We start from the raw sequence: 13,738 nt of genomic DNA, 5'->3' as shown, positions 1-13,738 counted from the left end.
AGAGGTCACATTTAATTTACACAAAACCTTTTTTGAATTTCAAAGGAGCTTCAAAATACAACATTTGCAAACATCACAAAACGAAATGATCAAATTATCACAAAATACCTTACTGGATTGTTAGGGAATGACAGTCTAAAGCATCCTGTAAAATCGTGGCTGCAATTGATTACACACCTGTATAGGGGTACAAGCCTGCTAGACTGATTCTTTGACCTTACAATTCACCAAAGTCTATAAACTGCTCCGTTTCATCTTAAGTGGGGTCAGGAAACCAGACTACAAGAACATGATTGGTTTTCCCAAGCATTTACAAGCCCAAAACGTGAAACAAGTCATTTTAACAATATTTGCTATAACATATACTAATCCTCCAAATCCATTTATTTCTGAAAATTGCAGCACAAGCAAATGTTGTACATTCACTTTAAGTATTCTATTATCATTCCAATGCCACAATTGCTCCATACAATATGATATGTATGGTAAGACTAAGGGCATTGTCTAAATTCAATAAATATCCTGTGTGAAGAATGCTGTTAGCTTACATAATGATGCCCATATTTCTGGATATGACCGAGCAGATATAAGTAATGCGCTTTTTCCATGAAAGGTCTTGGTCAATATACAATCCCAGAAATTTAGTGGAATCAGGGTGTGTAATAGTAGTTGGTACTTTTTTGGGGTAGTCTTGATTTTCAACGGATATAATCCCTAATACAGTTGCTTAGGCAACCGGTATCCCCGCCCCCTTTGATGCTGGGTCCGGGACAAAACAATGATTCCATCACTCGCAGTTTTTTTTTTTAAATCGATCTTCACATCGATCTTCGCACCAACGTTTATACAAATTATTAACAAAATTTAAACAATTTTGGTTTTAGTAATCTTAAAACCAGACGAATAGACATTTCTTTCAACGGTATTTACACAAATGTACAATTGTCAGGCCAACGCGTCTATAAAAATATAATTTATTTACAAAAATATACACGTAGTTGCCATCAGTGGTTGGATGAATCCCAAAAGTACTCGAATGTTACTCACTGTTTGAACGTTATACATAATTATATACTTGCATGCACGTTATTTGGCCAACAAGTTTGAACTTGTGAAGGAAATGGACTAAAACACCCAAACAGCCTCAGTGTTTGATAAGAAATCAACGAGTACGATACATCCACTAGGTTTTCAAATCAACGATGTTTTCTTGCACACACGTTCGGGTTTGAAGCCTATTATAATTTTGTTTGCCAATTTAAAAGGTTTTGCAGATGCACAATCGGCAAATCAGATTTGACCCGAATCCAGGTCAGAGTTGACCTGGCACTTTTCCGGGTCAAAATTACACTAGCTTTCAAGCTAGGGCCACCTTTCCGGCCATTTGACCCAGATGATCCTCATTTCGACTAAAATAATCGTGATTTTGACATAGAAATTCTGCTTTCTGCTTTTTACATGCATTACAAACTGTCATTTTGACCCAGAAGTGTGTCAGGTCGAATCTGACACGGATTCCGGGTCGAATCTGACCCGGGACTTATAAGAGTGTACGTTTGACTTTGATGGCAAACCACTGTGTCAAACGTAGAGGGTGAACAGCTATGTCTTACACACAGCGTGACCCTGTACTGTACTGACGATCTGAATCGAGAGTGTACGATATTAATGTTTGAATTGCAAGCAGGCATTCTGGACTGAGACATTATTTTTTAGAGATCCGAGTCCCCGATTTCAGAGTGTTAATAAATAACACGTCGAATATCAACTCGTCCAAGTTTCCAGGACTATCCCTTCTTTTGTAATTTTGTTCAGCGCACTTAAATATCTCCAATTTCATTTTGTATTTACTTTTTGATATTTTCTTGTAGAAATTGTTTCTTTGTATTGAAAATGTCCACACTTGGAGTTTGTTTTTACCAGTCACCCATATGAACCGTAAGTGACGGGCTGCGGGACTGTAGGCCAAACCCATCCAATCCATCCAATCGGTGGTTGCCTCTTAGGTCCAAGTCAGTCAGTCTGGGCATGTCACCTGCAGCCGAGGCGATGTGTGTACCATGTCTGTCCGTGACAACTTGCATTTTCTCAGGTTCAGCTTATTTAAGTGTTTCATTTTCGGTAATTCATTGGCCCACAATAATCCGCCAAATGTGTTCCAAGAGATGTCCAAGTCAGTCAGACTGGGCATGTCACCTACAGCTGTGGCAATGTGTTTCATGTCTGTCGGTAACAAATTGCAACTTTCCAGGCTCAGCTTCTTTAAGTGCGTCATTTTCGGTAATTCCTTGGCCACGACTCAGCCAATTCACCCGATTTATCGTTTACCCCAAAGGGCCCAGGTGGTCAAGCTGGGCATGTCACCTACAGCCGAGGCGATGTATTTATTGTCTGTCGGTGACAAATCGCAACCGCCCAGGTCCAGCTCTTTTATGTGCGTCAGTTTTGGCAATTCTGTGGACCATGATGAAGCCGTTCCGCCCAATTCGTCGTTCGAAGCAAGACTCAAGTGAATCAGGCTGGGCATGTCACTTACAGACGAGGTAATGTGTTCAATGTCTTTTGCCTGTAGTTTGCATTGATATATAATAAGGTAGATGAGGCTTGTCAAGTGTTTGATGTGAGGGGCCCATTCTACAGCTCTACCTCCCAGTCCATCACAGTTCTCTAATTCAAGAAAGGTCAACCGTTGGTTGCATTTCAGTTCGGACAGAATTTTCACAAGAGCACTATTTCTCAGAGAACATTCTATGAGCCTAAAGGTGCTGAGGTTTTCCATGTAACCCAGGGCGAAGTCCAAATCACTGACCGAAGATGCGCGAGAAACCTCAATATCTGCAACGCATGTCAGTTGTGCTGTGCCGCTGTCGGACTTGCAGATGATTTCAAGAAAGTATAAGAGACTGTGGAAATCATTATTGTTACGCACATCGATAGTTGATGGGATATGCGTGCTGCTTGTGAGACCCCGTGGGACCCTTTCTGACTGGCTTTCAAAAAAGCAGTTTCGACAAATCGTATTTATAACGAATGATTTGTAGCTGCGCTCATCCTCATCGAACTTACTACGGCCAAGCAAGTTTACGATGTCTGTCATGCATTTCTCATTGTCACCAGAGCAAAAACGCAAAAGGTACTCATTTGAAACAACGCGATCTATTGTTGAACACAATGGCTCCAAACTGCGCTGAAATTCGCCTTTTTTTAAACTCTGCAAGTATTTCGCGGCACAGTATTGTTGCATAGTGTGCATGAATTGAATGCTGTTGTGGGATTTGAGATTTTTGATACCACTCTGTTTTGTTAGGATGCCTGCTTTTAGTGCCTGGTCTAGCACCTCCGGTTTAAACTCATCTTCTTGAAATGAGAATTGGCCACTCATGAGTCCACGCAGCGCAGTTTGTCCTATTTCGATCGGAACTGTTTTGGATACGTTTGATATTTTTGGCTTTCTCTTTTTTGCATCTGATGGTCTTTCCTTGTCCTCGTCTTTTGTTGAGAACATGTGATCAACTGCCTTATTGAAGAGGCGTGAAGTTGTTTTGGGGAGTTGTTTATTCTCCCTCCACAACAAGCACATAAGCAGCAGCAACATAGGTATCTTAGCAAAATCACGCAGCGTGTTGGACTTTTTAATGCTTTGGATTAGTGCTTCGCCACTATCAGAATCTTCGTTAAAGAATTTCCGAACGTATTCTTCAACATCCCCCTTTTTAAACCCCTGAACCTCTACGTGTGTGCAAGGATTTTGGACAAGTGATGGTGACGTCAGTGTCTCAAGATGAGAGGGGCGGGTTGCTACACAAATGCAACATTGACGGTATTTTCTTCTATTGAGTGATATTAGGATAGAACCGAACGGGGCTTCATCGAGTGCTTTGGTCATCATTTCATCAAACCCATCCAACAGAATCAAGACCTTATTTGGTTTGGCCTGGATGACTCTTTCAAGTTCATCTCTTGATATTCCTGAATCTTCGTCTAGAAGTTGATTTAATATGGAATCAACAAGATTGGATTCTTGACGCAGGGCACACATCTTTAAAAGAAAAACGAGATCGAATCTTTTCAGGAATTCGTTTTCACCCTCGGCCCAGTCGTATGCAATCTTATCAAAAATGGTTGACTTCCCTACCCCTCCTTCGCCAACGAAAATGAGGCGTTTGATGAGTTCCTCAGTTCCTTTCCTTAATCTGAATATTTTGTCATACTCTATTGAGTTTACAGTTTCTCCTCTTTGGCTACTTTTTTTAGCAGTTTTCCCTGTAGGCGTACAGACAACTGCTACCCCTTCCCGTGTTTCTAACCGTACTTTGGTGTAAATACTAGCTATGTGCATTTGGTCATTAGCAACCCTAGGCAGCAACTGCACGTAACTGCCTGTTGTTTGATAAACTCTCTTCAAAATGTCCCTAGTCTTGTTACCGACATCTTGGTAGCTAGGAGCCCCCAGCCTTGGTTCTTGGTCTGGGCTCTGACTGTGCTGAGGTCTGTGTGCAGGCACTCCTATTCAGATCAAAACAAGCAACATGAATTGGTTCAATAAATTTGTTCCTGAAAAGGAACGAATAGTCTTCCAAAACATAGAACATAACACAAGAGGATTTCCATTGGGATTCCCAGGGGCGTAAATTCCCGGGGGATGGGGGTATAATACCCCCACTTTTGACCGGGGGGGGGGAGATGGGCTACCGAATCATTCCCCAAACTTTTTGGTGATGAGAAAAAAAATGTGGATTTGTGGATTTGAACATCCCAACAACCCAAACGTAATTCAATAGCACTGAAATGTGGAGAAACAAAGTAATACAGCTTTTAAAAAGCGCCGTTTTTGACGTATAAGCGTGAGTATACATATTGATATACATCTATATCTATATCCTGAAGAGCACCCCCTAGTGTAATGTGGTGCCCGGCCCCAGACCCCCCCCCCCCGCCCCCCTTTCGAATTTCCACAGGTGGGCAATTTTGTAAAATTTTGTCATCCCCCATCTCCCTTCCCCCACTCGCCGGCACAGATTTACGTCATTGGGGAGTCCAGTATGGTTTGAGATGCAAATATATTGTGAATGTGTTGACTTTTATTTTTGCACTACCGTTAGTCGGTGGTATTCTCTGTTGTGTCCTTGCTAAATGTTGCCTTAAAGTTACTTTTTGACACGGACCAAAAATACATTCAGACATAATTAAAGCCGGTAACCGCAGGTGTTCAAAAACTTGATCAGACACCACTATCCCACGATTGACTAAGATGATAATAATAATCATTATCAACATCATCTTCTTGTGGTGATCACTACATGTTTAAAACTCCAAATTAGTCATATTGGATTCTTATTGAAAAGTTACTCAGTCAATCGCAATAAATGACCCCTTATGTTGTTCACTTATACTAACCATCTTTATCCATATGTTTTTCCCGAGCAGTATCATTATTACATTTGTTCATGTCTTAATCAAAGTCAATGTGCGATATCTGTTTTTTAGATATGGCACTTTGACAAACAATAGGGGGCACTATTTGGCGCGGGTACATTAATATAGAAGAACAGAATACCGGTCACAAATCTAAGACTGTTACCTCTTCCTATTTTGCCCACCATACCTTGAACAGGCTAATACATCTACCAAATAAATTGACGACATTTGCAGTCTCTTTTGTTTACACATGAGCATTTGATTCAAGATATCAACCAAAAATGTAATTAAAAAAATCAGATTTGAGTACCTGGTCCCTGTAATGGGAAGATGTTAGTGATACTAACTCCACGTGCACCAACAACAAAAGAATTGTGGCTACCGCTGACTTCACTGATGTTTCCGATGGTTCCAGTTTGTTGTGAGGTATCTAAAATCAGAAGTACGAATATCATCTGTAGTTGTCACGTTCTTGGAAAACCGTGGATTTTAACGAAGCCAGAGTGAGTCAAAATCTAAATAACATTAACTCTGATTCTTTTCTTAAAAGCAACCAAATTATTTAGATACGCAAACGAAGCATGTCTAGCAAGAGCATGTTCTTCCACTCATCCAAAAAATAATGAGATCGATTGACGCTATCCAAACTTATAAATCGTAAAAGAACCTTTTTTTTAAACGTGTCTATGGAATGCCACTTTAAAGTATAACGCTGTTATTCAAATATGATGTACATAGCAGTGGGTACCTCATAAACTATTATAATATGGAGTTTTGCGTCGGGGTGATGTAAATCAAATAGTTTATGCGGTACCCGCTGCTATGTACATCAGATTCGAACCGGCCAACTGATCCCGTTAGCTCGGTGGTTGAGTGGTAAGACATCTGCACTAGAAAGCAGGAGGTCGTGGCTTCGAGTCCCACCTGAGTGATTTTTTTTCCAACTTTCACTCGGGAGGTAACACACTGAGTATACAGTGTTTATACGTCGGTGAACGGCAAAACCTAATTTGATTTACATCACTCCGACGCAAAAAAAAATACCAGCTCATGGTGTATAATTATTCCCTTTAAAAGAAGATCTTTCATTTTCATCTGACCATTCAAAGGAAAAGAAGTACATGAACAAAATCAGGCTATGACTCAAAAAAAGTTCAGGTACGTTTATAAATGAATCCTAGCAACCAGCTACAACGTACTCACCTGTTGCAGCTGAGGGTACGTGAGCCTCCTGTTGCATCATGGTCGGGACATCAGTCCGTTGGTAGGCTGCTTCAGATTGTTGCATCGTGGTAGGGACATCAGTCCGTTGGTAGGCTGCTGCAGATTGTTGCATCGTGGTGGGGACATCAGTCCACTGGTCGGCTGCTTCAGATTGTTGCATTGTGGTAGGGACATCAGTCCGTTGGTAGGCTGCTTCAGATTGTTGCATCGTGGTAGGGACATCAGTCCGTTGGCGGGCTGTTTTAGAGCGTGTGTTACCCATGGTACTTTGGATAGCCCGGCCTCAAGAGGAAGTCCTGTTTGTCAATGATTAATGAAAAGCTGTGTCACATATGTTGTTCTTTGGTAGGTAAACTTGCGAATAATATTTACGGATGTTTAAACACATCCAAAACCACTAAGAAGGTGAAAGGCAAGGCAAGCCTACAATGTAGTTTGGCTGCTTGGGACTCTCAATAAACCCGATTGGCATTCGCATCATAGGTAAGTTAAGGCGCTTGCCTCTCACCACTGTGGCCCGGGTTCGATTCCCGGCTCGGACCATATGTCAGTAGAGTTGTGCATTGATTCTCTTCTGTGCTACAAGGGTTTTTTTCCGGGCTGTCCAGTTTTCTTCCCTCCGCAAAAATCAACACTTTTGATCAATTGCTGTGCTCCATGGTCAGACATGGGTCCTTTGGCGGCTGCCTTAGGCACCTTTACATGCCTCTGGCTCAACCACGTTGTAGCCGCGTCCTTTGCAATGCAGATTCTCAGCTGCGAGTAAGGATGATTAGCCTCACAAACTATTCTTATTATACATTGGGTCATGGGTATGGATGACAAACAACCAATGCAGTTCATGCACAAACCTACGAGTTTTTTTTTTAATACAGTAATTTCCCAAACTGATTGTCAATTCAGCCATTAACGCACAGAAATTAGAAACAGGCCAGTAAGTTGTAAACAAAATTCACTTTTTAAACTTTAGAAATACAAGAAATAATATTGAAATTTCTTTCCAGGTAGGCTCAAACATCAGGCCCAGTGGGAACAGTTGTGATTGGTCAGTGTTGGAGCTGTGCGCTTGAAAGGTTGATTGTGATTATGGGAGGTAATATTCATACATGTTCTGATTGGCCAATATTGGCAGGGTCATACATATTCATAGAGCAATGAAACTGTTGTCTAAAATGGATTCCCTGAAATTTTTTTCATTCTGATCCATAATCTGATTTTTTTTTTTAATTAGGCCTTATCATGTTTCAAGTAAGGCCTGTCAAATGCAACAATGTTTAAATTTTTATAAATGATTGTCAATGAATTGTGCAGCCTCAAGCAGTCATTTTTAATCAGTTTACCTCTTAAGTTTTAATGTTTTTTTTTCATCAGTACTTTGGAATAAAATGGCACTTTAAGTCAGTCTTTTCATTGTCTTACATGGAACTAGCCCCATTAATGTGGCTGAAATACTCACCTCCGTATATTATTATCTGCCACAAAACTATGATACCCACATGCGTGGAACGTCACGTTGCTGGGGAGCAGAAAATCAAATTAAGTTTGGAATTATTTTGTCACTTTATAATCACCCAATCCATTCTACAACTTCTTATTAACAACAAAAGGTTGGACCTGAAGGCAAAAAGCAATGTACAGGGGTCCAAACAGTTTCGTCATTTTCTCTCAATTCCTCCAGGATATGTCCCACCTGTCGTTGGGAAAGTCTCTGAAAACATCTTGTGCATTTCGAACTGTAAAAGGGAATCGGAAACCAGCTGAAACTGGTTTCCGCCATAAAAGCTGCGCTAGTTCCCGACTCCCTATTATCGTTTGCAATGCACATGCTTTTACAAACGTGATCCAGTCTACTCATTATCATAATCGATGCATCGCGCGCGCTCGGTAACGGAATCGCACTCGGGATACGGGGACCATCGAATGTACGCTGGGCATGTAGAAGAAATCGCGTCGTTCAAACATTAAACACGATCGGAAATTTAACGTGTTCAAGATCGCGAGGGGAGCTTTCCGAAATGAACGGAAAATTTCACTTTTTTTCCGGATCGTAAGTAAACTTCAGTACAATCATCTTAATCATCGATGTCTACTTGTACCTCAGGTGGCATATCTAGTAATTTGGAGGCCGTTTTGGAGGTGAAATCTGATGTTTTTTTGTTGGAAAATGTTGGTTTTTGGGACAGTGACAGGATGATGTTGTCCAGGTCTAGTCCGAGTAACTTGGACCCAACTTATCGCCTTTTTTAACATTTGGACATGGTCTGGCGATAGTAAGGTCCAAGCTAATACCGCGACCTAGACAACACAGTCCCAAAAACCAGCATTTTCCAACAAAAAACATCAGATTTCACCTTCAAAACGGCCTCCAAATTACTAGATATGCCACCTGAGGTACAAGTAGACATCGATAATTAAGATGATTGTACTGAAGTTTACTTACGATCCGTAAAAAAGTGAAATTTTTGTTCATTTCGGAGAGCTCCCCTCGCGATCTTGAACACGTTAAATTTCCGATCATGTTTGAACGACGCAATTTCTTCTACATGCCCAGCGTACATTCGATGGTCCCCGTATCCCGAGTGCGATTCCTTTACCGAGCGCGCGCAATGCATCGATTATGATAATGAGTAGACTGGATCACGTTTGTAAACACATGTGCATTTCAAATGATAATAGGGAGTCGGGAACTAGCGCAGCTTTTATGGCGGGTACCAGTTCAAGCTGGTTCCCGATTCCCTTTTACAGTTCGAAATGCACATGTATGTGTTTACAAACGTGACTCATTATCATAATCGATGCATCGCGCGCGCTCGGTAACGGAATCGCACACGGGCATGTAGAAGAAATCGCGTCGTTCAAACATGATCGGAAATTTAACGTGTTCAAGATCGCGAGGGGAGCTCTCCGAAATGAACGAAAAATTTCACTTTTTTCCGGATCGTAAGTAAACTTCAGTACAACCATCTTAATTATCGATGTCTACTTGTACATCAGGTGGCATATCTAGTAATTTGGAGGCCGTTTTGAAGGTGAAATCTGATGTTTTTTGTTGGAAAATGTTGGTTTTTGGGACTGTGTTGTCTAGGTCGCGATATTAGCTTGGACCTTACTATCGCCAGACCATGTCCAAATGTTAAAAAAGGCGATAAGTTGGGTCCAAGTTACTCGGACTAGTCCAGGTTGCGGTATTAGCTTGGACCCCACTATCTGACTATCGCCAGACCATGATGTCCAAATGTTAAAAAAGGCGATAAGTTGGGTCCAAGCTACTCGGACTAGTCCAAATGTTAAAAAAAGTTAAAAAGTTGGGTCCAAGTTACTCGGACTACCCGTCTCCCACTTATCTGAGAACGACAATACCTTTGACATCCTAATTTCACTCTTAGTTGGAGGAACCAATCTACATGGGGCGAATGGGGATGGGGCGAAGCGAGGATGGGGCGAAGTGGTTAGGGGCGAAGTGACATGGGGCTACTCCTAGAACTATGAGGCTCCGCGTGAGCGGAGCCTCATAGATGTAGAAGCCCGCAAAAATGTCTGCAGCACAAAACACTAATAAAGTACAAAAACGTCCATCAAAATGCAGACATTTCACACAGAACCGCTGCACAGTTTGCCCCTTTACTCCGTACTTTACCTCTTGACATACTCACGTATCTTGGGCACAACTAACATAGGTGGATTCTGTCGGTTTTTAGGCCAAAATGATGAAAAATATGCCCTTTCCCCACTGAGCCAACCGAACACTTGAAACGTGCACGCATATGATCGAGCGATGATTTTCGGTTCGCTCGGAGCGCGCCGCGGGGGGTACGGTACATGCACTTGTACGCATGCACATACGAATACAGGTCAACTCGTACGCGAACCAACTCGTACGCGACCAACTCGTACGCGGGTCAATTCGTACGCGAACCGACTCGTACGCGGACCGACTCGTACGCGGACCGACTCGTACGCGGACCAACTCGTACGCGGACCAACTCGTACATGTGAGTTTAGATGATTGGTTTAGCTCACATGGACAGATGAAATTAGGTTCGGTACGGTAGGTCGGCATAATTTTACCTTTTCTGAAAGGTTGAGATTTTCAAATTAAATGTAGTTGATTTTTGAATCCGCCAGTGCTACTTACATTCGCGATTTTTTAGAGAAGAATTCTGCGTTTGTTTGTTTGTTTTTTTACAAGTTCGCTTGATTGATTGGGAAGTTGTCTTCGCGATAACCAGTATGATTGGTTCCCGCCACACCGCGCACTGTATAAAGAATGCATGATTGAATCGCTGAAACCTGTGTATGCCGCGGTACAATTGCTGGTTGGTTAGACAAGTAAAATGACAAGAAAACACCGATATTTGCGAGGTCTATTGTATAAAAAGGAGCTACTATAAAAAAAGGAATATAGCATCACGCATGCTTATACAGTTGTACGGACAGTGTCCGCCAGTTTTTGCTTGGGTCAGATAGTTTTTTAGTCCTAATTATTGTATATCCAAATAATGTTTTGTAAAAAAGAAAAAATGGGGAGTTGATTTTTATTTTTTGTTAAAATCTGAATTTTATATAATTTCACCGGAAATGCGAGGTTTCTTGGGTCAAATGCGATTTTCTTGGGTCACTAAAAATCAATGTTTTGCTTGGGTCCGATTATTTTTTAGTCCTAATTATTATGTATCCAAATTATATTTTGTAAATTAAAACAATGGGGAGGTCAATTGGGTCAGTTTGACAATGGTGACAATTAATTGACTGACAGGTACATTGATTAAAAAAACACGAAAAATGCAACTGGTACATCGTTGCATTAATATATGGAATTAAATTTGACGTGACAAGGCTACAGTACAGGTATGCACAAAACGATACAACACTCGTCTAACTACAAAAATCAGTTACTTTATTATCATCATTCACGGGTTCACTCCCAATCACACACAACGGTCACACATTGAACTACGGACTACCCGTCACACTATTCCCAAATTCTTCCCAACCATGCCAACCCAATCCTCGAAACCACTCCTAAAACGGCCCGCGTACGAGTTGGTTCGCGTACGAGTTGGCTCGCGTACGAGTTGGCTCGCGTACGAGTTGGCACGCGTACGAGTTGGCTCGCGTACGAGTTGTCTCGCGTACGAGTTGACCAATCCGCGTACGAGTTGACTCGCATACGAGTTGGTTCGCGTACGAGTTGACCTGTTTCCGCACATACTATCATTTCGCCTGTACCGAAATACTATCATTTCGTCAGTGCGGAAAGGGCATATTTTTCATCATTTTGGCCTAAAAACCGACAGAATCCACCTATGTTAGTTGTGCCCCAGATACGTGAGTATGCCAAGAGGTAAAGTACGGAGTATAGGGGCAAACTGTGCAGCGGTTCTGTGTGAAATGTCTGCATTTTGATGGACGTTTTTGTACTTTATTAGTGTTTTGTGCTGCAGACAATTTTGCGGGCTTCTACATCTATGAGGCTCCGCTCACGCGGAGCCTCATAGTTCTAGGAGTAACATGGGGCGACGTGGAAATGGGGCGACGTGGAAATGGGGCGAAGCGTCCGACACCCGCAAGGAATACGTCCAAGTGTTAAAAAAGGCGATAAGTTGGGTCCAAGTTACTCGGACTAGAGACTGAGAGACGGGACCGCTAGAGACTACTCAAGCTATGACAAATCTACAAAACATGCATGCCAAAAACATGTCAGCTTTCTCACTTCAATTTGTTGAACAGCCCTCCAAACTTCTTTCTTGCTGAGCTTTTGTCATCAGCACTGCACCTTCGAAACTGTAAAATTTACAATTTCAACGCCGTTGTCGAAGTCCACAACATAACACTACTCAACAGCAGTGTCACGCCCCAACTATCGCATCGGTCCCAACTATAGTTGGGCCTGTCCCAACTATAGTTGTGCCTGTCCCAACTGTAGTTGCACAGTTGGGCCTGTCCCAACTATAGTTAGGACGGTCCCAACTGTAAGTTCCATTGTTGGGCTGGCCCATCTATAGTTGGGCCACTCCGATCTTTTTATTTTGCGGTGTCCCAACTATAGTTTACATTGATGTACAACCATAAAACGTTCCCTACAGCTCTGATACACGTCTGACTTTACTGGGGACCACTGAAATTGAATGTCAGACAAGTCGACCGTTGAGACAACTCGACTCGGGACAAGTCGACCGTTGAGACAACTCGACCGTTGAGACAAGTCGGCCGTTGCGAGACAACTCGACTCGGGACAACTCGACCGTTGAGACAGCTAACGTGCATGGCACGTGCACGGTACGGCCACGCGGTTGACCGGAGATGCGCGCACAGGCCCGGCAAAAACGAACGATGTGCACGGACAATCACGCTTCGCTATATCGGCTCTGCTCTGTTACGTGTCATAACTCCCAAACGGCGATCAGCCGCCGTCAAAATCCCCGGTACTATCCCCAAAACTAGGCCCAAAAACATGCGAGGCGACTTGTCTCAACGGTCGACTTGTCTTTCCATTTATCGCACATACGGTCGAGTTGTCTCAACGGTCGAGTTGTCTCAACGGGCGACTTGTCCCGAGTCGAGTTGTCTCAACGGTCGACTTGTCTGACCCCCACTGAAATTAGCTATTGATGGGGCGAATCTATAGTTGGGCCACCCCAATCTTTTTATTTTGCGGTCCCAACTATAGTGTACATTGTTGTACGATTATAAAACATTCCCTACAATTAACTCTAATACACATCTGACTTTACTGGGGATCAATGAAATGATCTATGGGTGGGGACCATCTGTAGTTGGGCCACCGCAATTTTTTTTATTTGGCAGTCCCAATTATAGTTTACATTGATGGGGGATTCCATTGATGTACGATTATAAAACATTCCCTACAGCTCTGCTTACATGTCCGACTTGGGACCTTTGACATTAGCTATGGGTGGGGCCCATCTATAGTTGGCCGGCCATGGCAATCTTTGAATTTTGCAAAATGTTGCTGGATAATAAAACCCAGCAGCTGGACAACTCGTCCAACTAGGCAGTACCACGTGACCGGCCAGCCTTGCGGCGCGGCATGCATGCACGACGAATACACGGTGCCAGCGCCGCGGAACATTTA

The 13,738-nt window shown here is 42.5% G+C and overlaps 2 protein-coding genes across 4 annotated transcripts in view; both read right to left on the bottom strand.

The window, feature by feature from the left end:
* Window positions 1-13,738, bottom strand: part of LOC119720179 — a 33,623-nt gene that overhangs the window by 10,457 nt on the left and 9,428 nt on the right. The gene's annotated exons all lie outside the window — the stretch shown is intronic.
* Window positions 684-12,503, bottom strand: LOC119720177. Of its 2 annotated transcripts, XM_038189744.1 has the most exons (5): window positions 12,356-12,503; window positions 8,099-8,158; window positions 6,622-6,938; window positions 5,729-5,848; window positions 684-4,506 (listed from the first exon to the last, which is right to left on the bottom strand). In XM_038189744.1, exons 3-5 carry the CDS (start codon window positions 6,902-6,904, stop codon window positions 2,318-2,320), a joined length of 2,592 nt encoding a protein of 863 aa, XP_038045672.1. In that variant the 5' UTR covers window positions 6,905-6,938; window positions 8,099-8,158; window positions 12,356-12,503; the 3' UTR covers window positions 684-2,317. The 2 variants fall into 2 exon arrangements, with proteins under 2 accessions (XP_038045672.1, XP_038045673.1); XM_038189745.1 differs by lacking the exon at window positions 12,356-12,503 and having other exon boundaries at window positions 8,099-8,423.

This window comes from Patiria miniata, unplaced genomic scaffold (assembly GCF_015706575.1).
Source record: "Patiria miniata isolate m_02_andy unplaced genomic scaffold, ASM1570657v1 HiC_scaffold_9, whole genome shotgun sequence".
Classification (NCBI taxonomy): Eukaryota; Metazoa; Echinodermata; class Asteroidea; order Valvatida; family Asterinidae; genus Patiria; species Patiria miniata.
The sequence above is the reverse complement of the archived record's forward strand: the minus strand, read 5'-3'. Positions and strand labels throughout refer to the sequence as shown.